Source organism: Panicum hallii, chromosome 6, assembly GCF_002211085.1.
Source record: "Panicum hallii strain FIL2 chromosome 6, PHallii_v3.1, whole genome shotgun sequence".
Taxonomy (NCBI): Eukaryota; Viridiplantae; Streptophyta; class Magnoliopsida; order Poales; family Poaceae; genus Panicum; species Panicum hallii.
This window is the reverse complement of record NC_038047.1, coordinates 42,170,195-42,191,467: the sequence shown is the minus strand read 5'-3', so window position 1 is coordinate 42,191,467 and position 21,273 is coordinate 42,170,195. Positions and strand designations below refer to the sequence as shown.

At 47.4% G+C, this 21,273-nt stretch overlaps 4 protein-coding genes across 7 annotated transcripts; 1 reads left to right on the top strand and 3 right to left on the bottom strand.

Moving 5' to 3' along the window:
• Positions 1 to 722: 722 nt before the first annotated feature.
• LOC112897744 (cyclin-dependent kinase B2-1) lies at positions 723 to 2,835 on the bottom strand. The gene is made up of 6 exons (XM_025966137.1): positions 2,117 to 2,835; positions 1,819 to 1,992; positions 1,623 to 1,716; positions 1,453 to 1,522; positions 1,219 to 1,357; positions 723 to 1,137 (listed from the first exon to the last, which is right to left on the bottom strand). The coding sequence occupies exons 1-6, from the start codon at positions 2,525 to 2,527 to the stop codon at positions 1,045 to 1,047; spliced, it is 981 nt and encodes a 326-aa protein (XP_025821922.1). The 5' UTR covers positions 2,528 to 2,835; the 3' UTR covers positions 723 to 1,044.
• A 128-nt stretch (positions 2,836 to 2,963) lies between these two features.
• LOC112897745 (psbP domain-containing protein 3, chloroplastic) lies at positions 2,964 to 4,844 on the bottom strand. The gene is made up of 8 exons (XM_025966138.1): positions 4,456 to 4,844; positions 4,269 to 4,334; positions 4,044 to 4,124; positions 3,877 to 3,959; positions 3,695 to 3,770; positions 3,446 to 3,564; positions 3,293 to 3,340; positions 2,964 to 3,208 (listed from the first exon to the last, which is right to left on the bottom strand). Exons 1-8 carry the CDS (start codon positions 4,730 to 4,732, stop codon positions 3,182 to 3,184), a joined length of 777 nt encoding a protein of 258 aa, XP_025821923.1. The 5' UTR covers positions 4,733 to 4,844; the 3' UTR covers positions 2,964 to 3,181.
• A 6,827-nt stretch (positions 4,845 to 11,671) lies between these two features.
• Positions 11,672 to 15,495, top strand: LOC112897507 (AT-hook motif nuclear-localized protein 10). Of its 2 annotated transcripts, none has more exons than XM_025965811.1 (6): positions 11,672 to 11,937; positions 12,317 to 12,926; positions 13,403 to 13,455; positions 14,167 to 14,298; positions 14,503 to 14,664; positions 14,886 to 15,495. In XM_025965811.1, exons 2-6 carry the CDS (start codon positions 12,425 to 12,427, stop codon positions 15,129 to 15,131), a joined length of 1,095 nt encoding a protein of 364 aa, XP_025821596.1. In that variant the 5' UTR covers positions 11,672 to 11,937; positions 12,317 to 12,424; the 3' UTR covers positions 15,132 to 15,495. The 2 variants fall into 2 exon arrangements, with proteins under 2 accessions (XP_025821596.1, XP_025821595.1); XM_025965810.1 differs by having other exon boundaries at positions 11,675 to 11,837.
• Positions 15,496 to 15,856: 361 nt separating this feature from the next.
• Positions 15,857 to 20,531, bottom strand: LOC112897905 (geranylgeranyl transferase type-2 subunit beta 1-like). Of its 3 annotated transcripts, none has more exons than XM_025966302.1 (9): positions 20,371 to 20,530; positions 20,134 to 20,287; positions 19,888 to 20,004; positions 19,658 to 19,724; positions 17,206 to 17,354; positions 16,719 to 16,852; positions 16,519 to 16,617; positions 16,337 to 16,412; positions 15,898 to 16,218 (listed from the first exon to the last, which is right to left on the bottom strand). In XM_025966302.1, exons 1-9 carry the CDS (start codon positions 20,422 to 20,424, stop codon positions 16,124 to 16,126), a joined length of 945 nt encoding a protein of 314 aa, XP_025822087.1. In that variant the 5' UTR covers positions 20,425 to 20,530; the 3' UTR covers positions 15,898 to 16,123. The 3 variants fall into 3 exon arrangements, with proteins under 3 accessions (XP_025822089.1, XP_025822087.1, XP_025822088.1); XM_025966303.1 differs by having other exon boundaries at positions 20,134 to 20,284; positions 20,371 to 20,499; XM_025966304.1 differs by lacking the exon at positions 17,206 to 17,354 and having other exon boundaries at positions 15,857 to 16,218; positions 19,658 to 19,729; positions 20,371 to 20,531.
• Between the last annotated feature and the right edge of the window lie 742 nt (positions 20,532 to 21,273).

Below are 21,273 nucleotides of genomic sequence, written 5' to 3'. Positions count from 1 at the left end.
GCGCGCGTGCACGCAGACGCAGATCTATCAGTCACGGCCATCCTGACCGTCCCTTGAACGCCACTGGGTTCAGCTCGATGATAGGCAAGGTGTAGTAACGTGCCTGCTCCATGGCCATCCATCGACGGAAGAGGACGGAATGGACAGGGCCGGGGACCGGGAGGGCGGGAGGCTTCTCGACGTCAGTGTACTATCGCCGCGACGAGACAAGACGATGGGACCTAAATCCTCACCATCCAACCCACATGGTGCTCCCAACCCACCATTCTTTCACATATACTGAAGCTTCTGCTTATTTGCAACGCCCATCGAGAGAGAGAGAGAGCCTTCGATCAACACCGTTCTTTCGCAGAACATGGTAGCTTATAGTAGCTATGCACGTGACCTTGAACGCTCGTTTTATTTTTGACAAAACATTCGGAAGTGAGGTAGATCTGGTCTCCATACCCACTTAATTCGTGGTTTGGTACGACGTCATGCCCTCCCGTGAGGCTGGCGCCCCTGTCTCATTCTCAATCATTTTCTTGGTCCTTTTCACCTCCTTTTCACGCCATGGATACAAACCAAAACATGCCGCTCGGCACGTGGCCTCTCCCCTTTACGGGACAGCAGCCTGCCTGCGGCGCCTTCACCGCCGATGGACAACGAGCTGCTGCACAAACAGTGTCCACACAGCTCGAGCAAAACGATCAGGCCACCATGAAAAGTTTCACAAAACCAGGTAGAAGATTGCAGGCCTTCCACTCGTCAACACGAGTGCTTGCTCTTAACAAAATAAGTGATCAATATGAGTTTGCTTTACGCTGAAATCCTTCCGAGTTTATCCATCACAAGCAAAGTGAATGGCACGGCATACAGGAAAGCAGGTACTAGAAAACAGACATACTCTACTACTACTACTACTGTCCTGGAAGCAAAAGCACTGCTACAGGGCAATCAAGTTACACATCAACCAAGCCAAGAATAGGTTATACAAGCCACGCACCTTCATGCCCACCCATGAAGGTTCTCTAAGGATTCCTTATTCCCGCTTCTCGCATCGCTTCAGTACTGCTCCTTGTTCACATCGTTGAAGTATGGGTGCTCCAGGGCCTTCTTCGCAGAGATCCGCCTCGCCGGCTCGTACTCGAGCATTTTCTGCAGCGACAGCAACCAAGTTAAGTTAGAATGCAATCACCACAGCGTAACGCGCTCAGCATTTCATGGTTCAGTACTCACCCCAAGCAGGTCGTAGCCGTCTTCGTCGAGACCGGGGACAAGAGTGGACAGCTTCGTGGGCTTCCACTGCGGGTACTCGTGCCAGTTGGGCAGCTTGCCGACGCCTGGCCACACCTGCTCATTCGGGGTGCCAAGCAGCCTGGCATACAGAAAAGCAAGACGGATCATCGTCAGTATTCAGACGCCCACCAAGAATGTAACACAGGAACAACGAACGGTTGACGAGTATATTACTTGAAGATGTGCAGGAGCTGCTGCAACTCTGAGTCCCCGGGGAATAGTGGGTTGTTAGTGACCAACTCAGCTGCAATTTAGCACCAGATTAGGACATGTATGTGCCACTGTAAATTCTGAATCAAACAGTTCTTATGGACAAAGCATCTCTGGGTCCATCGGAATCGTACCAAATATGCAGCCCACGGACCAGATGTCAACCGGCGTGGCGTAGTGCGTGGCGCCAAGCAGAACCTCGGGTGCCCTGTACCACAGCGTCAGGATCTGCAGACACAACAATTTCAGGTACCGCTGGGAATCGGATCCAAAGAGCAGGGATCAAGCGGAAACATCCATGCGGCTGATGGGGACCAGAAGGATTCATACCTCGTGGGTGTACTTCTTTAGAGGGACGATGATGGCGCGGCTGAGGCCGAGGTCGGCGATCTTGAGCGCCATGGTCTTGCGGTCCATGAGCAGGTTGTGCGGCTTGAGGTCGCGATGCAGCACCCCGCGGCCGTGGACGAAGGCCACGCCCTTGCACAGTTGGTACATCAGGATCTGGGAACACGCAGCATCACCATCCACCGGGATCAGCCACGGCTAACGCATTCGCACAAACACCTCGCGTGCACGGGGGTCGGAGGAAGGGGGTGAAACCACGAGAGGGCAAGGTGTTGATTACCTTGACGGTGAGCGCGGGGATCTTCTCGTGGTTGGCGCGGTGGCCCCGGATGAACTTCTTGAGGTCGGTGTCCATGTACTCGAAGACGAGGTAGAGGATGGTCTGGCCCTCCTTGTTGACGCCCTGCTTGAGGTCGAGCAGGCGCACCACGTGCGGGTCCTGCGACAACATCCGCAGCAGCGAGACCTCCCGCAGCGCGGTGGGGGGCACGCCCTCGTCGTCCTCGGGGAGGCGCGTCTTCTTCAGCGCCACGATCCGGCCCGTCGCCTTCTCCCGGGCCTTGTACACCTTCCCGTACGTGCCCTCGCCCACCTTCTCCAGCTTCTCGTACAGGTCCATGGCGCGCAGCCCGCCGCCCGTGGTCGTCGACGGCGCCGCCGCCGGCTTCGGCTGGTGCTGGAGCGTCGCCATCGCGCGGGTCCGGTCCTCTCGCTCTCTCGCGGTGGATTTGGGCTGGCGGTGGCGGTGGCGGGCGGATCTGGAGTGGGGGAGTGCGTGGATTAGGGGTTGGAATTGGGGGAGGATTTGTATGCGGGAGGGAGCGGGGGGAAGGAGAGAGCCGTTTGAGGGGAGGACGCCGCCGAGGAGGCGCTCCAACGGTTACTTGGGATTTCGAATTTCGAATCCTGTACGCTTTGGGGGGGAAGCCAAGGTCGGCGGAGGTGTGGGCCGGTTTTGCTATCACACGAGTTATGGGCCGAACTGAAAAGCAGGCCTAATGAAGCTGCAGCTCAAGTTCGTAATGATTGGTGCATGAAAAGCCTATGGGCCGTGGGAAGGTGGAAAGGCCGTATCATTTCAGTCTGTTTGTTTGATCTCTAAAAAAAGAAAGAAAGAAAGAAAGAAAGAAAGAAGATTTACTTGTTACACCTCTGAAAGACATGATCACTCATTTTTTACAGTGTTTGAGAAATGAGTATCGCATCTCCTAAGGAACGCCGCATACATGTTGGTCGATTTACAAGCACAAGAGTTTCGTTACTGAACTTGGGTTCCATCAATCCATCCACCTTCTCTTGATCTCTTCTCTGCATACCTCTGAATGCTACACAGAGCGAAGCCCTCTCATGTCAACCTGAACGATCGAACAGCCTGCGAAACGGGCGAAGAAAGCAGAACCCACATTTCAGCTCTCATCAATGGAAGAAGAAGGATAGAATTGGTGCGGGACCTCACCTTCTGTATCTGGGCCCTGTACTTCTCCGACTCCTCGTCGTCGATGTACTGAAACAGGACAGACGCGGGGAGGGGTTACTACTAAGCTTATCAAGTGATTTCAGATGCGCGCGGAAGCGCTCGGTCGAGCCTAGCAGGTGATGGCCGCCTCACCTGGCCTGTCACGGTGTAGAGGCGGTTGTACCAGCCGTTGAACGCCATCCCGATGGCCGAGAGGATGTGCCGCCGCCGCTCGCCGGGGTTCTGCAGCGTGTACTCCACGTAGTACAGACCTGCACCGTGCGCCGCCGAGGTTCAGACGTTCAGGGATCAGGGGTGACGCGATGCATTGTGACTGAGCCACTGATGTGCACGCGGCTCTGAACTCTGAAGAGGGCGATGAGCTGAGGCTGAACTACTAACCGTTCGCAGCCTTGGAATCGATGAGCTTCGCGGCGAGCCCCGGCGGCCTCTGCCAGCTCCTGTCCAGGCCGTTCACCTGCTCACAACGGAGATGAATGGCCATCAGCACTCAGAGCACGACTCGGTAGCGAAAGCATCCAGGTGTGTTCAGATTCGAGCAGGCTCGGCCCCCGAGCGCGTACCAGGCCCTCGGCGAAGGCGTCGACGTCGCCGAAGGACTTGAGGCTGGTGAAGTCCGGCCCGATCCCGGTGATGGCGACGCTGACTGAGAGAGCGGCAGAGCTCACAACGACGCTGATAGCAGGTGCTCACTGCTGACACAAGGTGGAAGAAGAAGAAGGAGGCGTACCGTTGGAGTCGGCGGCCTGCTCGGGGTAGAACGCCGTGACGGACTTGATGCCGCTGGACTCGCCCGCGCCGATCAGCCATCCTGCACAACAATAATAATTGCAGAATCCTTCAAACTGTTTGTCACCTGATTCTGCCTGCTGGTGTTTTTTTCCCCTTCAGTGACCGCCTGATTTTAGCCTGCATGTTCGTTCCTTGTATAAAATGAAATCTGAAGAAGAATCACCTTGTGGAACCGCAATGCTGAACTTGTTGGCCTCATCCTCGTACGTGGTGAAGCCCTCCTGCAACTCTGATCAGCGGACAAGACTGAAGAAACAAGCATCGTTTCGCCGGAACGCATGAACGAACAAGAACACATTTGCAGACCGCAGGCGGGGGGCAAGACCGCGAGAGCATAGAGCCTGCCGTACCGGTGCCCTCGTCCGCCGGGGCACCCGCCGGAGCGAGCGCCGGCGCGGCCACGGCGGAGAGGAGGATGCCGAACACGGCCTCCCTCCGGCCCACCCCTCCTTCAAGTAGAGTTGTGGACCGAGCAGGGCGGCAGTGGCATGCTATTGCCGTCTGCAGCCTCCTCCCGTGGTTGCTGCTGCTGCTGGACTTGCGCCTGAACGACGACGACGGTGACGAGGAGGAAGGGAGGCCGGCGGCCGGGCAGAGGGAAGCGGTGCTACTGGTGACGGCGGCCATGGCGCACGCCGCGCGTCCTCGGGTACAAGATTGGTGGTGGCTCGCGCGCTGTTTCCTGGGATATTTTGTTTCGGCCGCCGTATGTAAGGCGACGGGCCGCCGAGCGCTTGTGGTCGGCTGGTCGCCTGGCCAGGCTAACACTAACAGGAGTGGACCAGAGGCGCAGCTTCGGGTCGTGAATTCGTGATGGCGACGGTAGAGATGATGCCCTTGCTGCTCACCTAGTCCCTAGCAGTAATTTCTGATTCAGTGAAGCAAAACAAAACTGGAATTTGGAAGAAATTTGGAAGAAAATTAAACAGTTTGGGTGCTTTTCAAGAGATCATCGCAGCTGAAATGTTTGTGTCTTAAGGCACCAGTCAGTAAGACTATGCCGACACGTGGCCACTGCGACGTGGGCGCAAAACCACTCGGAGCTTGCCGGACATTGCGATTTGCGATGCCGGTGAACGGAGCTGAACGTCACCCTGACACGCTGAGTCCTTCGTCTTTCAGTTTCAGCTTATACTAAGCTGACAAAAAGAAGGATAACATCCGAGCTGCCTTGTTGGCATTGGCAATGAGCTCAAGTTCATTCAACCTAGCACACATAAGAAGCAGAAAATAACATTCTTCAAAAAAAGAAAAGGCAAGCATGGTTCATTCTGATAGAGCCAGTCATCCAACGTTTATCAACAAAAACTGAACAGTAGTACTTGCGTTTTTATCTCAGCTTCCCAAGCTGCCCATCGAGCTTACCAAGCAGCCGATTTAGCACCCCATTCAGTTGCCCATGCTGCCATTTTAGCATTCCTGGAATTTTCGTGCCGCTTGTATGCAGTGGACGAAAAAGATCCCTTTGCCCCTCTGGAGGAATCCACACATGCAAGCTTCAGGCGATTGATGATACTTGAGGGCATGCATGCTAGTTGTTGAGCAGTTTGTTTGAATAGCAGCATGGGAGCATGGGAATGTGTTGAGTACCTTGCAGCCTGCATTAGGCAGGATCAGAAATCAGGATGAGAACTTGTGATAGAATTTCTTTTAATCTTGTGGAAGAAGAATCTCTGGAACACGAAGCGGGAGGCGGCCATCTGGAGCGAGTCGATCCCGACCGGTGGACCTCCGGAACAAGAAGGATGATCTGAAACTAGCGGCCTCAGTTTATTCCCCGGCCGATTTGGTCTCGTGTGCTTAGCACGGAGAGCAAGAAGAACCTGCTCGAAACGAAGAGGAGGAACTCGATCGACCTGCTATGATTGGTAGCGGGTACGACGATGCAAATAGGTTTTTCCTCATCACGCAAGGAAACGGACTCGTCGAACAATCCAAACCGCGCAGGAAACAGACGCCATGGAAAGAGTCCTCCCACGACGGCGAAGTGACCAATGCTCCACGACCGACCGATCTTCTTCTGAGGTGGCCGGCCGCCATGGCCTCCGGCTGCTTCTGCCGCCGCCGTAGCGCGCCGCGGATCACGCCATTCATCCATGGTCCGAGGTTCTGACCATGACGAGGACGGAGTGGACGGCCGAACGCCCACGCGCCTGCGATTGGTTCGGCGGCCAGTACGGCGGGGATCGAATGCGTCGTCGCCGCGCTCGTCCCGCGGCACTCCCTGGCTGGCAGGATCGCCGTCATCGCGCCGCGCCAAGCAAGCAAGTTCGGTGCCCCGAGGTCTCTCCTGGCGCGCCGATGCCAGTCATGACCGAGCAGCTTCCTCTCGCCTCCTGTCCGGGCGGCGCATCCGGTGCGCGCGGCACCAGAACAGAACCCTCGCCGGACGGCCGAGGGCCACGAACACGTCCGGTCGCGCTCGCGCCGTGGTCGGCTGCCGTCGCCGCCGAATCGAGCAAGTCCTCAGCCAGCGCCCAGCAGAGAGCCTTTGGCTGCCGCCCGCCTGACGAGGGAGACGAAGACCCTCCCGCGTTGCGCCGATCTGGGCTGCAGAATCCTGATTGGACGGCTGATAGGTGCCCGGGGCGGACGGTATTTCAAATACCGTCCACCCGGTCGGTATCTGAAATACCGTCCGCCCTGAGCCACGGCGCGCCGCCGAATTCATGCCGTCCCTAGCTTCCAGAGTTCCATTCTCTTCGTCACGAGCACCTCGGAGAGCCTCGACATCTTGCATCTAGCCGCCGCCGCGCTCGTGCGCCTGGTGGTGGTGGGAACTGTGATGGCCGGAGGCGAAGGGGCCGACCGCGACGAGGTGCTGGGCGCGGCGGGAGTGCGGGACGGCCGACATGGCAGGCGTGGCGCGCCCACGAAAGAAGCCCTGCCGAGAGAGACGTCCGCTCCTCTGCGTCGCCCAATTCCTTAGCCTCGCCGGAGAGAGAGAGAGAGTCGCGGCCGTATGACCACCGCTAGCCTCCGTCCCTGCTCTCCCTCTCGCCGCGCGCGCCACCGACCCCGCGCGTGCGCGACCAGGGGCCTCACGCCCCTGTTCCTGTTCAACACGCGGGTGCAGATTGCAGAGACAGATGATGTCGCGGTGAGGATGACGTTGGACATCAAAGGCAGTAACGAACGAACAGAGTCTCTACCACGTTGGCCGGCGGCAATGGCTCCCCCGCCGCAAGCAACGGCCAGACCGGCGCCGCGGCAAATTCCTTTTCTGTTTCCCCTGGCGCGCCAATGCCACGGCAGCTTCTGAAGGCAGCGGGCACCGGGAAGCTTTGATGGTTCGATCATTCTTATGACTATTCATAGTACTGACTACCCGTCGTATCATCGAACATATCCAGATAATAATATATCAGAATAAAATAAATATTCCAAGAGAATAAAATAAAATATTCCAAAATATTTTTATCTTGGAATATTTTATTTTATTATGAAATATTATTATCTCCAACGGATATGTATGATGGTATAGCAGCTAGTTTCACGTGCGATGAATAGACGTCGCCGTAGACAGGGCACTTTGCTTCTGCTCAGGATTAATTCCCTCTCGCGTAAGAGTTTATTGCCCTCAAGCATCGTCTAATCAGTGACCAGGTTTTGTTGAGATGAGAGGCCGGTTCACCGCTGGGCCTAGTTACAAAAGGGTTGGCGCCTTGTAAGGACTAAACGCTGGACCGAGCTTAAAGTTGGGATGGGCAGCCTCCAGTACGGCCTAGCCCAAAATGTTTAGGCCCAAAAGTAGAAAGGCGTTTGTTAATTTTCGAATAGAGTATCATTATTTTTCCGGTGAAATATATGGGAATTCATCAGAATGTTTTCTTTTTTAAAAAAACAAAAGAATGGCGTCCTGCCGTTTTTAGTTGCTTAGTTATGCCGTTCAGAAATTGACTCAAACTGCGTCTTTTTTTAAAAAAAAATGAGCGAAGTAAATACTATTGGAAGAAACGGTTGGTTTCAGAAATGAGCAATCAATTCTTTGCCGAAATGGCTGTTCCTTCGTGCACTGGACATTGTGGTGAGGAGAGGCTACGGGGGCTATGGCTACGCCAAAGAGAGTTTCAGGTCACAGGGGTCCAAAGGCTATGATGTTAGAATGACTTTGTGCGAAAGGTGTAGCCGATCTGATCATTCCGATGGGGCACAGGGTTCTCTTTTCCTTTAGTCAATAGTCATTCTTTTAGTTTTTATTTTCCTCAATTATGATCTGCCAAGACTACTTTTTTGCTACTTGAGCAGACACTTATGACTTGACGGTTTGATTTTTTTTTGTCTTTTCTTATTTTTAAATGGAAAAAGTCTGGTTTACACCCTTGAACTATCGCAAAAGTCCGATTTTCAATATTCAACTACAAAACTGGGTAACATAGGCCATCCAACTATTGAAACCGTGCAAATTTGGCCATTTAGGTGGTTTCAAAGGTGATTTTATATTTAACTTTTTTTAAAAAATCTAATTATATCTAAAAGATCAAAACTAATCCATTTTAAATTAGAAAAATATGAAACTAGTATCAATTTTTTCTAAAAATGTAACATATCTATTATTGCTCTATTTGAAACTTATTTATTAAAAAAATAGGCATAACTACAAGCAACCAAATACTATGAACATAAAAAAGTTGAATCCGAATAACTGACAAGTAGAGTGTCAATAGGTAAGTTACATTTTTAAAAACTTTGATACCCATTTCGTATTTTTTATTTAAAATGAATTACTTATGAATCTTTTAGTTTAAAATTGTATATTTTTTATTTTCACAAAGTGAAAAACCACCTTTGAAACCACCTAAAGGACTAAATTTGCACGGTTTCGATAGTTGGATGGGCTATGTTATCCAATTTTGTAGTTGAAGTTTGAAAATCGGACTTTTGTGATCGTTCGAGGGTGTAAACCGGATTTTTCTCTTTTTTAATACCTGCCGGATTACTGTTTCCTCACCTTTGGTACACCTTTTTTTTTCTTTTTGTCAGAAATTATCTAGGATCAGGAATTCAGGATCACCAAAGCTATGTTCCTTTGAGAAAAGAGAGATACCTGCACAGTCAACAACAGCACACATCACCTGTGTTCTTTCTGGCACCAATTCGTCTTCAGATCCTATCATTCTAACTTGGTTGAAAAGTTGATGCTACTTTCTTGACATACACTTCCAAAATGCAAATTCAAACACATCTGCAATCCGGACTAATCATTCGCAAGGACATGTTTTTCTCCCTACCTACCAATCCAAAACGCTCCCACGCCGACTTCGGGTTCAAATTCATCATACATACTCTCCCAAGAAATTCCTGTCCTTCCTGACAAAATGAAACTAATAACCCTTAGCTCCTGATCTTTTTGACCTGAGCAACTAGCATGGCTACGACCAAAGACTTATTACATGGTCTAGATCAGTAGAGCCACCATGCTTAAGGGAGCCTGCCGAATTCGAATTTACACCTGCAAACATTTCAAAAGATTCGTCTGCACATGTCTGAACCCGCCAAGAAAATCTATGTGCTCTGCACCTTCCCCCACTAGCAGCCCAATTCTCTGAACCTGAAGCACCAGCAGCGCGGCGCGTGCGTCAATGAGCCGCTGCTCAGGAACAGCGAAAGATTCCGAAACAGAGAGCGATGTGGCGGGAAGTCGCTGGCCGCCATTCCTACCCGCCAACAGCTCTCCCTATCTTTTCTTTGTCTTAATCTTTTTTTATTTTAAATCATTTTTTGTCAATTTAGGATAAGCTTGCTGATGGACAGGCAGGCAGGCAGCTCGGCAAACCACTTGGGATTAGTGTAGAATAGTGTCACGCTGAAAAAGTCGGGGGCGACAGGATATGCGTGGAATAAATGGCGCGCCCGTCAGGAAATTTGGAGGCATGCAGGTAGTATCAAATTGTTTTTCCTGGTACACCTGTTCACCGGCCGTTCTCTGCGTCGTGAGCAAAGCAGGGCGCATGTTCCTGGCCGACGTGTTCCTGCTTGGACATGTTCCTGTCTCCTTATGGATCGGTGTTGGATGGGTTCATATTCATTCATTGTTCACGTAGAAATATACTACTAGCATTCTTGCAATAGATCTCTGTTTTTTTCTCTCTTTTTTGTCCTTCGCCTTCCGGGTTTTTATGGTCTCTCTTTTTTTTGGTGGTGTGGGGGGGGGGGGGGGGGGTGTTCAATTTTAGGGGTTTATACTTGTATTGGATGTAGAGGTTATGAGGTTATTCGGATCATGATATTTGTTCTCCAATATTTTTTCTTCGTCTTGGCATTCCAAGGGGACAAAATGGAGTATATCTTTTTCACTTGTCTCCTCATAGATCTTTTTCACGGAGGAATCTCTAATGGAGTGCCAAATTGGCAATCCAAGCTAGTATGCCTTGACGCAAACCGTCACCAATAATGCTTCCTTTTGGATTGATGCCCCCAAGTTATTCTACGTGGACAGAGCTATCAAACTCGAACCAAACCAAACCTCCTTTTTCATGACAATCGATTTGCACACAAATGCTGGCCAAATGGCCTTACGTAGTCATGTTTATTTGACGGCTTTGCAATTTGGAACTAGTTGTTGGCTAAAGTGACAATGAGCATCTAAGCACTAAAGCATGGAAAACAAGAAAGAGAAACAACCACACACGGTTAACAAACGAGGTAAGTAACACAAAAGTTTTAAGGTACGAACACATAAATCAATGCCTTGTTTGCAAGGAATGTTGCCATGCCTATGGCCGGACGTCCACCTATTGTACGACCACGCACCGAGCAAAGGCCCTGGTCCCATGGCATAGCGCAACAGTATACTCTTGCAGTAAAAAAGTCAGAACTTATGTGAAGTATTCTTCTTCATCAAAACACTGTTTTTCGTGATTTAGTATAACCAAGTGTTTCTTATTAGTATGTGCTTGATCTTTAGCTGTGAAGGATCAAGGACAAATTAAGTTCAGTTCTGAAGATTTGAAGATAGTGATAGTTCTTGCTAGTTCTCGGTACTTAGCATTTCGCGCACGAAATGAATACTAACTTGCAGTGCCGCACCGGATTTCATGAAGCGCGAGTACTTCAAGATAGTTCAATTTAACCAGCCAAAAGCTGAGATGCAATACTTCTTATAGGAAGAAAATGCATACTTCTATCGTTGACAATTTTCGGTACTCAAAATTCAGCACAAGAATAATTGCAAGTTTTAACACACCTGTTTTTATGGACGAACTACTAAAAAAGCCACTCGAAATCTAAAAATCTATATAAATTGCTCATTTCACAACCAAGAAGGAGACAACAAGTTGCAAGATTTTGCAGCAATTAGTCCAAAGGCAACATGTTGTTCTAGTCTTTGAATGCCAGTTGGTTCCTTGCAGGGAAAAATGATTGGTGAAATAGCTGCGGTTCACGGGCCAGTGTAAGCGAAACAGGCATAAAAAGCACAGAAAATCACTTGAGCTTGAGGGGGATCTCAAAGTAAATTGCACAAGTGCTGGGGTCAAACGGGGTAGACCGCCGCATCCGTGATCCATCTACTCCGGTTCCCCTTCTTATCTGCTACAGCAATTATATAAATTCTCCCGAGGCAATTTCGGCGTGCTTTACTTACCGGCTGCCTATTTTCCTTTTTCCCCCGAAAAAACATTTTTGTTAATTGCGAAAACGAAGGAGCCCGTGTGAACTAGAGAGCTCAAGAAGAAAAGAGGGAAAAGGAGAGATAAATCGGAGGCTATTAGCGGGAAACCATGCGTGCTAGGTTAGCTGAAATCTCCCTAATCTGTTCATCTCCCTGTGTGGTGGTAGTGTGACCCTGTGATGTCTTCTCCTACCTCATGAGCTTCCAGTCTGGAACTGCGGTAGCTTCTTGTTTTTCCTAATCTCTTTTCAGCTCAGATATTTTCCTTCTTTTGGAACCGCCGGGTCCCAAATTCTGGTGATTTGTTGGGTTTTTCGCCTGCGAAATCCGGGCAAAAATGGGGATCTGCAGCTTCTGTGCTTTGTTAGCTAAATCCTGACCCAAATTTGGCGCTTAAACCTACCTTTTCTTGGACCTTTTACCATTTCCTTCGCCTATTTTTATCTCCCATTTTTGCCAGTAATTTATTTTCCTTTTCTTTTCTACCTATTTTCATCTTCCTTTTCTTCGAGAAATTTCGTTCTGTGGTAAAACTGCGTGTTCGTCGCGAGAAAGATCTTGTACTTGAGCACTGAAAGGGTTTTATGGTTTATTTACAGGTTCACAATTCACAATCCGTAGTCCTGACCTCAGCGCTCGTGAGCTCGCGCCGGTGACTAAAGATTGCAGCTTTCAGTTCTAGTCCAAGAAACGAGTACTCCGCCGCCATGGAGGTGAGGTCCGAGCAAGGGCTGATGGCGGGCAGGGATCTGTTTGGCATGCCCAAGAGCCCGCCAGCGCAGCCGGCGTCCGCGGCCATGCAGAGCGTGCGCATGGCGCATACCGCAGACGGCACCCCTGTGTTCGCCCCGGTGACCTCGGCAGCGCCGCCGTCTTACCAGCCGCAGGTCGGGGTCCACGGGCCTAGCATGTCCACTGCGGCGGTCACTGGAGGCAATGGCGCCATCGCGTCGCCGGGCATGGGTGAGCCAGTGGCCAAGAAGAAGCGCGGGCGGCCAAGGAAGTACGGATCCGACGGGTCCATGTCGCTGGCATTAGTGCCAGCATCGGCGGCTACAGGGTCGCCGGCGATGGGGCAGGGTTCTTCCGGGCCTTTCTCACTGGTGGGGCTGAATCCGGCGAACTCTGTGTCGGGGGTGTCACCGGACGGAGTGAAGAAGCGGGGCCGGCCCAAGGGTTCTACCAACAAGCCGCGCATGGATGCTCTTGGTAAAATTTCTACTTCTATCATTTTATTTTTCTTATTGTTTTGGTATGTTTTCACGCTCAAGATTAGTAGGCACTGAAGAAAAATCTGTTCACATTTTCCTTATGGGTAGTTTCGTCATAGAATGTAATATCAGAATAAAATTTTCTTCTAATTGGTTCAAGTGCTGATTGCGTTGCTTTAGAGGTTGGATGTGCTTCATAGTAAGAGTTACAAATGGAGGATGCACTAAGAGAATTACCTTGCTGGCTTTTATCAATTCACTACACAAAACTATAAATTCTGGATGACCTTATTTCTTTTCAATTATTCCAGTGTACAATTAAGCATGTGTGACATTTGGTTATTTCTCAGCTGAATTGGGAAATACACGTGCTGTTTATTCTAAATTATGCTAAGCTAAAAATACATTGATACATTGATTTCCTTTTTGCTTGGTGATTAACGTAACTAGACCTTATATAAAGTCATCTTGCAGGGTCAACAGGAGTTGGATTTACTCCTCATGTTATTACAGTTCAAGCTGGGGAGGTATTGCATTTGAACTTGTCAATTGTTTATTCTCGTTTTATTCTCAGAATATATTCTCGTATATTTTTTCTGGATTCTTTGCACATGCTCACTTTATTTCGGACTTTCCTTTTTTTTGGCACTACTTTTCTATATATAGTGTTCCCAATGAGCAACCTTTTTGCAAAAGGAAAAAAAGGAAGTATGGTTTGTCATTTCTATAATAAGTTGAATTGCCAAATTGTTCATCTAGACATGTAACTTGTAGCACAAGTAGAGCTAAGCTATCACATTATGTTTAGATGTATTCCTTCTACCATGTGGCGCTGATGACAATTATGAGTTTACATAAACTACCATTTTGGTATTTCCTACTGTGGTAAGAGGTAACTGATTATTTTTCTCCTCTTGATAATTTGGAACATTTCCAAGTTTTGTCCTCCTAATTCTGGCTTGTGCATATCACTGTCTCTGCTTACCTGCTTCATGTCATTGCCATTCTACCTTCATGCTGATAACCTTCTTTTATATAGTCTTTGATGTCAAATTATTTATGTTGCTGTAGCTTTGATAATTAATGGTACTTGCATAGCATCTTTATTTCGGAAAGTGATAAGGTGTTAAGTTCTGAACTTCTGGCTGTTCATTAAACCAAAGCTCAAGGTTCCAGGATCATTTATCAAGAGAGTTTTCTGAAATTTAACGAATCAATACTTCCACTCTTCTTTTTAGGACGTTTCATCGAAGATTATGTCATTTTCTCAGCATGGGACACGTGCGGTTTGCGTTCTTTCAGCAAATGGTGCCATATCAAATGTAACGCTTCGCCAGACTGCTACTTCAGGTGGAACTGTAACATACGAGGTTTGTTCTATAGCCAGTCGAAGCTAATAGAGATAGTTTTCTGTAAAATAGGAATATTTTCCTAAGCTCTTATTTGCTAAGTTTCCATATATTATGATTGGATCATGAGATGTGTAAACTTCCTGTCTATTTACAGATGCATTGTCACTGTGCAGCATAGAAGATTTTAATTACAAATGCTAATAATTCCCTTTTTTTACATAGGGTCGATTTGAGATACTATCACTGTCAGGGTCATTCCTCCTGATAGAGAATGGAGGCCAGCGTAGTCGAACAGGAGGGCTCAGTGTGTCACTGGCGGGTCCTGATGGTCGTCTCTTGGGTGGTGGAGTTGCAGGACTTCTCATAGCAGCTTCACCAATTCAGGTATTTTTTTTCTCCCTTGCAGTGGCTATTGGAAACAATACATCATCATTGAAATTTTCTTACTTTATCTCTGGTTTACAAATGAAGTTGTGTTTCAAATTTGGGTTGATATCCTATGAGAAGTTCGAACTCACTGCATAATTTCTATTGCCTTACTTAATTGTCTGTTATACACTCAAGAAAATGACACTAATTACCAGTATTGCATGTGTTATCTGCAGATAGTATTGGGAAGCTTCAGTTCCGAAGGCAAAAAAGAGCCAAAACAGCATGCTCCTTCAGACCCTGTATCAGCACCACTGAAGGTCGCCCCGACCACCTCTATGGGACCCAACAGCCCCCCTTCAAGAGGCACATTGAGTGAATCATCTGGTGGGGCTGGAAGCCCACCACCACTGCATCAAGGCATGGCTGCTAGCAACAGTAATCAACAACCACCAATCATGTCCAGCATGCCCTGGAAATGAGCTCTGCATCCTTGACCAAATCAAGGCAGGCTCAGATCTACGATTGGCGAACTGCCTTCCAGGAGGAAGTAGCAATTTGCGCTTCAATAGTGCTCGTTCTCTGACTAGCTTATATGTAGTGTAATTCGGAGCTTGAGTAGCGAGAGTACTGTAGCCAGAAGTTTGTAGCTCTCTTGTAGGTTTCACCCTGAATTCATGTGCTAGGTAGCTGTCTGTTGTCATCTAGAGATGATGTATTGAGCTTTGTCCATGTGATCCTTTGCAGTGTTATCAAATGTTATTTGGTTCTATGTTCAATCAAATGTTATTAAGTCCTCTATCCTAACAATTCAAATTGATTTGGGCTGGAAGATCCTTCTATGAATTTGTTGTTTGCGCTTAACTACTTTTGCTCTTGACAACATTTGAAACCAAGGATTATGCCCAGATATGTTTAGACCTATCGAATTTCAGCATTTTGTGTTGAAAATTTGGCTTCCTTGATGGTATGCCGTCCTCTTAAAGGCTCAGTGTGGCCGCGCTATTGTGTACTAATTGGCGTGGCTATCCTTTACTTTCATATGTAAAAAAAAGGTTTGGGGGGGGGATCAAATAGCCGATTTATTTTCTTTTTAAGTATGCATAGCTCAATGACCCGATTTGTCAGATCTGTTTTATGTATCATCGAACACAATGTCACCACGCACATGAATCAGATCAATTAGCAAAAGAAATCTTTCATGATATATTCAACAAAGCAAGTGGCAACTGCCAGAATAACATTAACTAAGCACAATTGGAGACAGTGAAGAACAACCAGTGTTTGCCGCTGTGTTAAACAGTACAACTTCAGTCCAAATGTGTTGTCGACGCTCAAAAAGTTGAAGTATTACTTTCATGATATATTCTACACCTCAGCAACTTTCCTTCCAAACCTAACTACAGTGATTCTATAGAGAAGCATCCACATTAGACGACATCATCTGTGGAGCAAATCTCATACATGTAATGTTCTATTTTCTCAAGAAAATCCGATTGACAACATCCAATGGCAACGCATAGGCAGGATCCATAGGCTTCACTCCAGGGTACTCCATCAATGAAAGCCCTGCTTGCAAGAGTGGTTAACTGGTTAAGCACAGAGTTTATAATCTAATTCATTCACGTGCCATATACAAGATCCTTGCATATGTTGAAATACCATAGTATGGAAAGAAAATAAGCACCTGCAACTCCAAAGTATGTGTGATAGATATCTACTGCATTATCTGGTCTGTCTGAAATGCCACCATTCTCTTTATCCTGACAATCAACACCAGTGAGAAGAGTTGGAACTGATACTTATGATTCAAGGGACGTATAAATTATGATTATCCAAATAGCAGTGATAGGAATAATAAACAGTTACCTGACAGTTTAGTATGAATTTTGCAAGCTTTTCCTTGTCAATCCAATGCACTCTATCAATCATGATCAAGCTTGATAACACCCACCAGGAGTAACAAACCTTGAGAATTTTTAACAGTCAAATTAAATCCATAGTGGCAAGGTACAGTGACGAATGCAAAACATACACACATCACTTATGATATACAAAGTAAAACTCACATCAGCTAGTTTCTCAGGTCGCCCATTAAGTCCTCCGTCTTTACACTGGCGCTCACAAAGCCACCATCCAAGGAGATCTCTATCAATGTGATGTAGAGACCCAGTGATTGCAAGAGCGCCAACACAACAAAATACTGCACATGGGTTCAGGTAATATAAAAGCGAAAATACATGAGTTTGGAAATAATGACATCCGGCAAAGTTAATTTCAGGCAATGACAGCTAACTTAAGGGTGATGATACAACAGGTCAATTAAAATGCCACCAATAAAAGAGGAAGTTGTAATGCAACACTAGATTATATGTGCAGAATTTTAGTAATATTCATTTGAAGATAGTCTACTGCACTCCATAGCCAGTTCTCCCATTCTTCTTCTTTGATTAGGCGTCCTCCAGAAACACATACTTTGCCCACTTATGACAAATTACAGGTGCGCTCAGAAATACCACAAAGTAGGGTTTCCAGTGAAGTCAAAGTAAGACATACTTTGCCCAGCATGTGACTCCCCTCCTGGCATAGCTCCAAATCCACCATCCAAATTCTTACAGCTAACAACAAAATCTACAGCCTTTTGCATATTAATTTTATGCAGACGATGCAGTAGTGATAAGGTACATAGGGCAATATACGAGAACCTACAGAAATAGAAAAAAACATTAAGTTTGAATTACTAGCTATGGATTGTTATGTTGGAAACACAAAGAGTAAATGACATGCCCAGTGCAACAACTTGTACGGTGGGTGCAATTAGGACATACTTCTTGTAATGTGCTCAAACAGGTCACAGATTTTGTTTAAGTGGTTTATTCGAGATCAAAAGGGGACTTATTTGACTGGACCATGCTGACATGGCATTCACGTCACCTCCAACGTGGATGGATATTTGCAAAAACATCCCTTATCTCCGATTAATCACATGCCCATTTGTTTCCTTCCTCTTGATCCCCACAGCAGCAACAGTTTCGGTGGGTGCAGGAACGACTCCCAACACCCTCGAGGAGATCGCGCAACAAACCATCAGCGTATCATCCCAGATTTAGAAACAGGAGCCATCGATCTAGGGAGAATACAGCTGCACGTCATCCACAGCGCCAGCCACAGATGGCACCTGCGCGTCGAGCTGCAGGGTCTCTGCCTCCTCCTCACTTTTATAGAGTTTATAGATTTAATTGACAGAGCATAAGTTCAGAGATTTGTCACCTTATACTACAAATCTGCTATTACACCCAATAATTTTGTCATGCAGGACCTGACAATGATGAATTCAGCGTTGAGATGCATCATGGTGGTTTTTTTCTGCGGATCTGGAACCAATATGACGTATCTTAATGAAAAGATTAATTGGTTTGACCACTGTGAATCAGATTCATGGTCATTACTATGGATTGATGATTTTATTGAGGAGCTGGGGCATCAGAAAACAGTAAAAACTAAGTTGTATTGGTTGCTGCCTGGAAAAGAAATCAATGATGGTCTTGGTGATATTGCTGCCAGCAAAGGAAAGAGTGTGGTGTTGGAAGACATGAGCTTAGACGACGCTTCCTTTGGAGATGAAGGGCTTGATTTACCTGAATCTTCAGAAGATGAAGACAATAATATTAAGATTAAATTTAAGAATTTTCAGCCTGTAGACATGGAATCACCCCAGTTTAGTGTTGGCATGATATTTGGGTCAGTCCAGGAAGTACATAATGCAATAAAACAATATAGCATCAAGAATAGGGTTGCCATTAATACTCCAAGAACCAGAATCCATTGCACATATTGTGGAGATGTAAACCACAATAAGAGAGGCTGTAAGAAGAGAAAGGCTGACCTAAATGGTGAGAAACTACCAGCAAAGAGGTCCAGGGAATCTCCACATGGAGAAGAACCAGACATCTAAGGTGGAGTACAGCATCATTATCCAATACAAGTTATTATTGTGGAATGCCCACTTTTCAATTGTTTAAGAAATTGTAGGAAACTTCCTTCAAGCTTACAATGAGTACTAGCCAACAAGGCAGTTCCTCGATCACTCAGGTGGAGTAGAATTGTTGTTTTGCACGAGTAATTTTTTTGTAATCATCTACCTTCAACTATTTGTCCTCTAAATTTTAGGATATTCAACCTTCTAACTGTAGCCAACAAAGCACCTCTGTCATGCAGACATTCATGAACGAGGTATGAAAATAAGCTATCCTTGCTATGTGTGAACTTTTCCATGGTACCTATATGAATATAAGCTTTTAGTGATATTTCTTTTTGTCAGGCTGCCAATAGCCAAAAAGATCGAGACGGACTACCAGCTCCAAAATTGCCAGAATGTGCTTTCATTGCTATGCTTAGGAGAGATGGTCTGCAACCTCCTAGGACGACAGCAATAAGGGAGGGGACGGAAACAATGAGGAAGAAGAAGGCAGCACCAAAAAAGAAAAATGTAAAGTAGTGGTCTTATTTATCCAGTGAGGATGTCGTTTAAGAAAAATTGAACACGTCAATGGTTTCTGTTTTTCTTAGGTGGACATAAACATACTTATTATTTTGCATTTCAGTTATGATTTATGGAACCTGATGCTACGAATGATGTGCCTGCTTTTCTCACTTCGTATATCTCACCTTAATGTAGAAAGGCTGTAAACTTGCAGGCGACCATGGAAATAAAAAAGAAAACAACCGTGCATCTTGCAAAAAAAAAACAAGCAAACAGGCTGGAGATAATGGGTGTTTTTGCAAAGAACCGTCCACGCTGGAGGTGACATGGATGCCACGTCAAGGCGACGCAGCCATGCAGTCCACTTTTGACCTCGAATGCACCATTTAAACATAATCTGTGACCTGTTTGAGCACTTACAAGAAGTATGACCTAGTTGCACCCCATACAAGTTGTTGTAGTTCGCATGTCATTTACTCAAACATGAAAGTGGGGACTCAAAACGATCATTTGAACTGTTTTTACCTAGTGTCGACTTCACCCCAGATATCACCAGAAAATGATCCATCCTCATTTTGCAGTCCAGCAACATCTGACATGATGTAAATAAGGAAAAGAAACTGGATCTCAAGTTCAGTCAGCTTAATAAACTAGGGTTGCAGGATTCGCTTTTCTCATTAAGGCATTGGTAACCTCAAGTTTACAAAGATGCTCCAACAGTGTGAACCAATTCAAGATATGGGGAAAAAGGATACAATCGGCAACCTTGTCGATGTCAAGGACATCGAGCCGATCGAAGAGGCAGAGGACTTGCACGGCGCTTAGCGTGTAGAGGACATGCGGGTCGTGCCCCACGTTCCCTCCAAATCCACCTGCACCGCCCCACACATCCAAAGGATAGCATGCGTACAAATCAATTAACTACCTCTGCACAATCCAATCATCGGGGAGGAGGGGGGGGGGTGGGGTGGGGGTGAAGAGGATCGGCGGAGGCCGAGTACCAGATTCCGGGTGGTAGCAGGACATGATCCAGTCGACGACCTCGGCGGCGTCGACGGCGTGGAGCTTGTGGAGGAGGTCGAGTGTGGTGAGGCCCCAGTAGGCGCCGTTGAGCCGGATGTGCTCCATCACCAGCGACTCAAAAGAGTCCTTCTTCTGCGCCGAAAAGAGCTGCCGTTGGAAGAGCCGGAGAAGTCGAGGAGACAGGGGCGAGAGGGCGAGGTGGATGAGTGCGTTACCTTCTCCACGGTGACGATGTAGCGGACGTGCTGGTCCGCGGCGAGCTCCGCCATGGCCGCCTCGCTTGGCTCGTGCTCCTCGTCTTCCCCTGCTCGAACTCTCGACTGAACTGAACCCCTCCGCACGGCTGCAAAAGTTCCTATCCACCCAGGGGGGTATATGAAAAAACTAGGGTCCTTATTGCAAATATTCGGATCGCTATTATTAATCGCGATCCGAATTAGAGGGTTATTAGTAAATATCGATCAGAATATTTCCATACAACCCCCTGATTCGGATCGCGATTATTAATCGCCATCCGAATTAGGGGTCTTTTTGCAAAGTACTTTTGCAAATATCCCCTCCAGTGAAATGGCGCCCTGGGAGCTCGCCGGCGACCTCCGCAGCGGCAGCGGCAGCGCAGGAATCGGCGGAGCGGAGGATCACGCGGATCAGCTTCCCCCAACAGAGTATACCGGCGTCGATCTCCTCGTCCTCCCGGGATGCGGATCGGCGACGGCGGCGGCGTGAATGCGGGGCCCGACGAGAGCAGATGCAATGTCGCTGTGCACCATAGAAGATTTTATTAATTAGAAATGCTAATTATTCCTTGTTTCTCCGTAAGATCGATTTCAGATAAAGAATGGAGACCAACGTAGTCGAACAGGAGGGCTCTGTGTCACTGGTTGGTCCTGATGGTCGTCTCTTGGGTGGAGTTGCAGGACTTCTCATAGCAGCTTCACCGATTCAGGTATTGTTTTTCTCCATTGCAGTGATTACTAGAAACAATACATCATCATTGCGATTTTCCTTACCTATCTCTGTCTGTTTTAGGAATGAAGTTGTGTTCCAAATTGGGGTTGATCTCCTATGGGAAGTTCGAACTCACTGCATAATTTCTACTGGTTTACTTAACTGTCTGT

Excerpts from the sequence above, each read along its gene's own strand:
- LOC112897905 (XM_025966302.1), bottom strand. The coding sequence starts at position 20,424 with ATGGCGGAGCTCGCCGCGGACCAGCACGTCCGCTACATCGTCACCGTG. Across the intron at positions 20,288-20,370 it reads ACATCGTCACCGTGGAGAAG|AAGAAGGACTCTTTTGAGTC; the intron begins GTAACGCACTCA and ends TTTTCGGCGCAG. Across the intron at positions 16,219-16,336 it reads CACATACTTTGGAGTTGCAG|GGCTTTCATTGATGGAGTAC; the intron begins GTGCTTATTTTC and ends TCTTGCAAGCAG.
- LOC112897745 (XM_025966138.1), bottom strand. The coding sequence starts at position 4,732 with ATGGCCGCCGTCACCAGTAGCACCGCTTCCCTCTGCCCGGCCGCCGGC. Across the intron at positions 3,960-4,043 it reads GCAGGCCGCCGACTCCAACG|TCAGCGTCGCCATCACCGGG; the intron begins GTACGCCTCCTT and ends CCGCTCTCTCAG. Across the intron at positions 3,209-3,292 it reads ACAGGGCCCAGATACAGAAG|GCTGTTCGATCGTTCAGGTT; the intron begins GTGAGGTCCCGC and ends CCCGTTTCGCAG.
- LOC112897507 (XM_025965811.1), top strand. The coding sequence starts at position 12,425 with ATGGAGGTGAGGTCCGAGCAAGGGCTGATGGCGGGCAGGGATCTGTTT. Across the intron at positions 13,456-14,166 it reads TTACAGTTCAAGCTGGGGAG|GACGTTTCATCGAAGATTAT; the intron begins GTATTGCATTTG and ends TCTTCTTTTTAG. Across the intron at positions 14,299-14,502 it reads GTGGAACTGTAACATACGAG|GGTCGATTTGAGATACTATC; the intron begins GTTTGTTCTATA and ends TTTTTTACATAG.
- LOC112897744 (XM_025966137.1), bottom strand. The coding sequence starts at position 2,527 with ATGGCGACGCTCCAGCACCAGCCGAAGCCGGCGGCGGCGCCGTCGACG. Across the intron at positions 1,993-2,116 it reads TCCCCGCGCTCACCGTCAAG|ATCCTGATGTACCAACTGTG; the intron begins GTAATCAACACC and ends GCGTGTTCCCAG. Across the intron at positions 1,523-1,622 it reads GTCCGTGGGCTGCATATTTG|CTGAGTTGGTCACTAACAAC; the intron begins GTACGATTCCGA and ends GCTAAATTGCAG.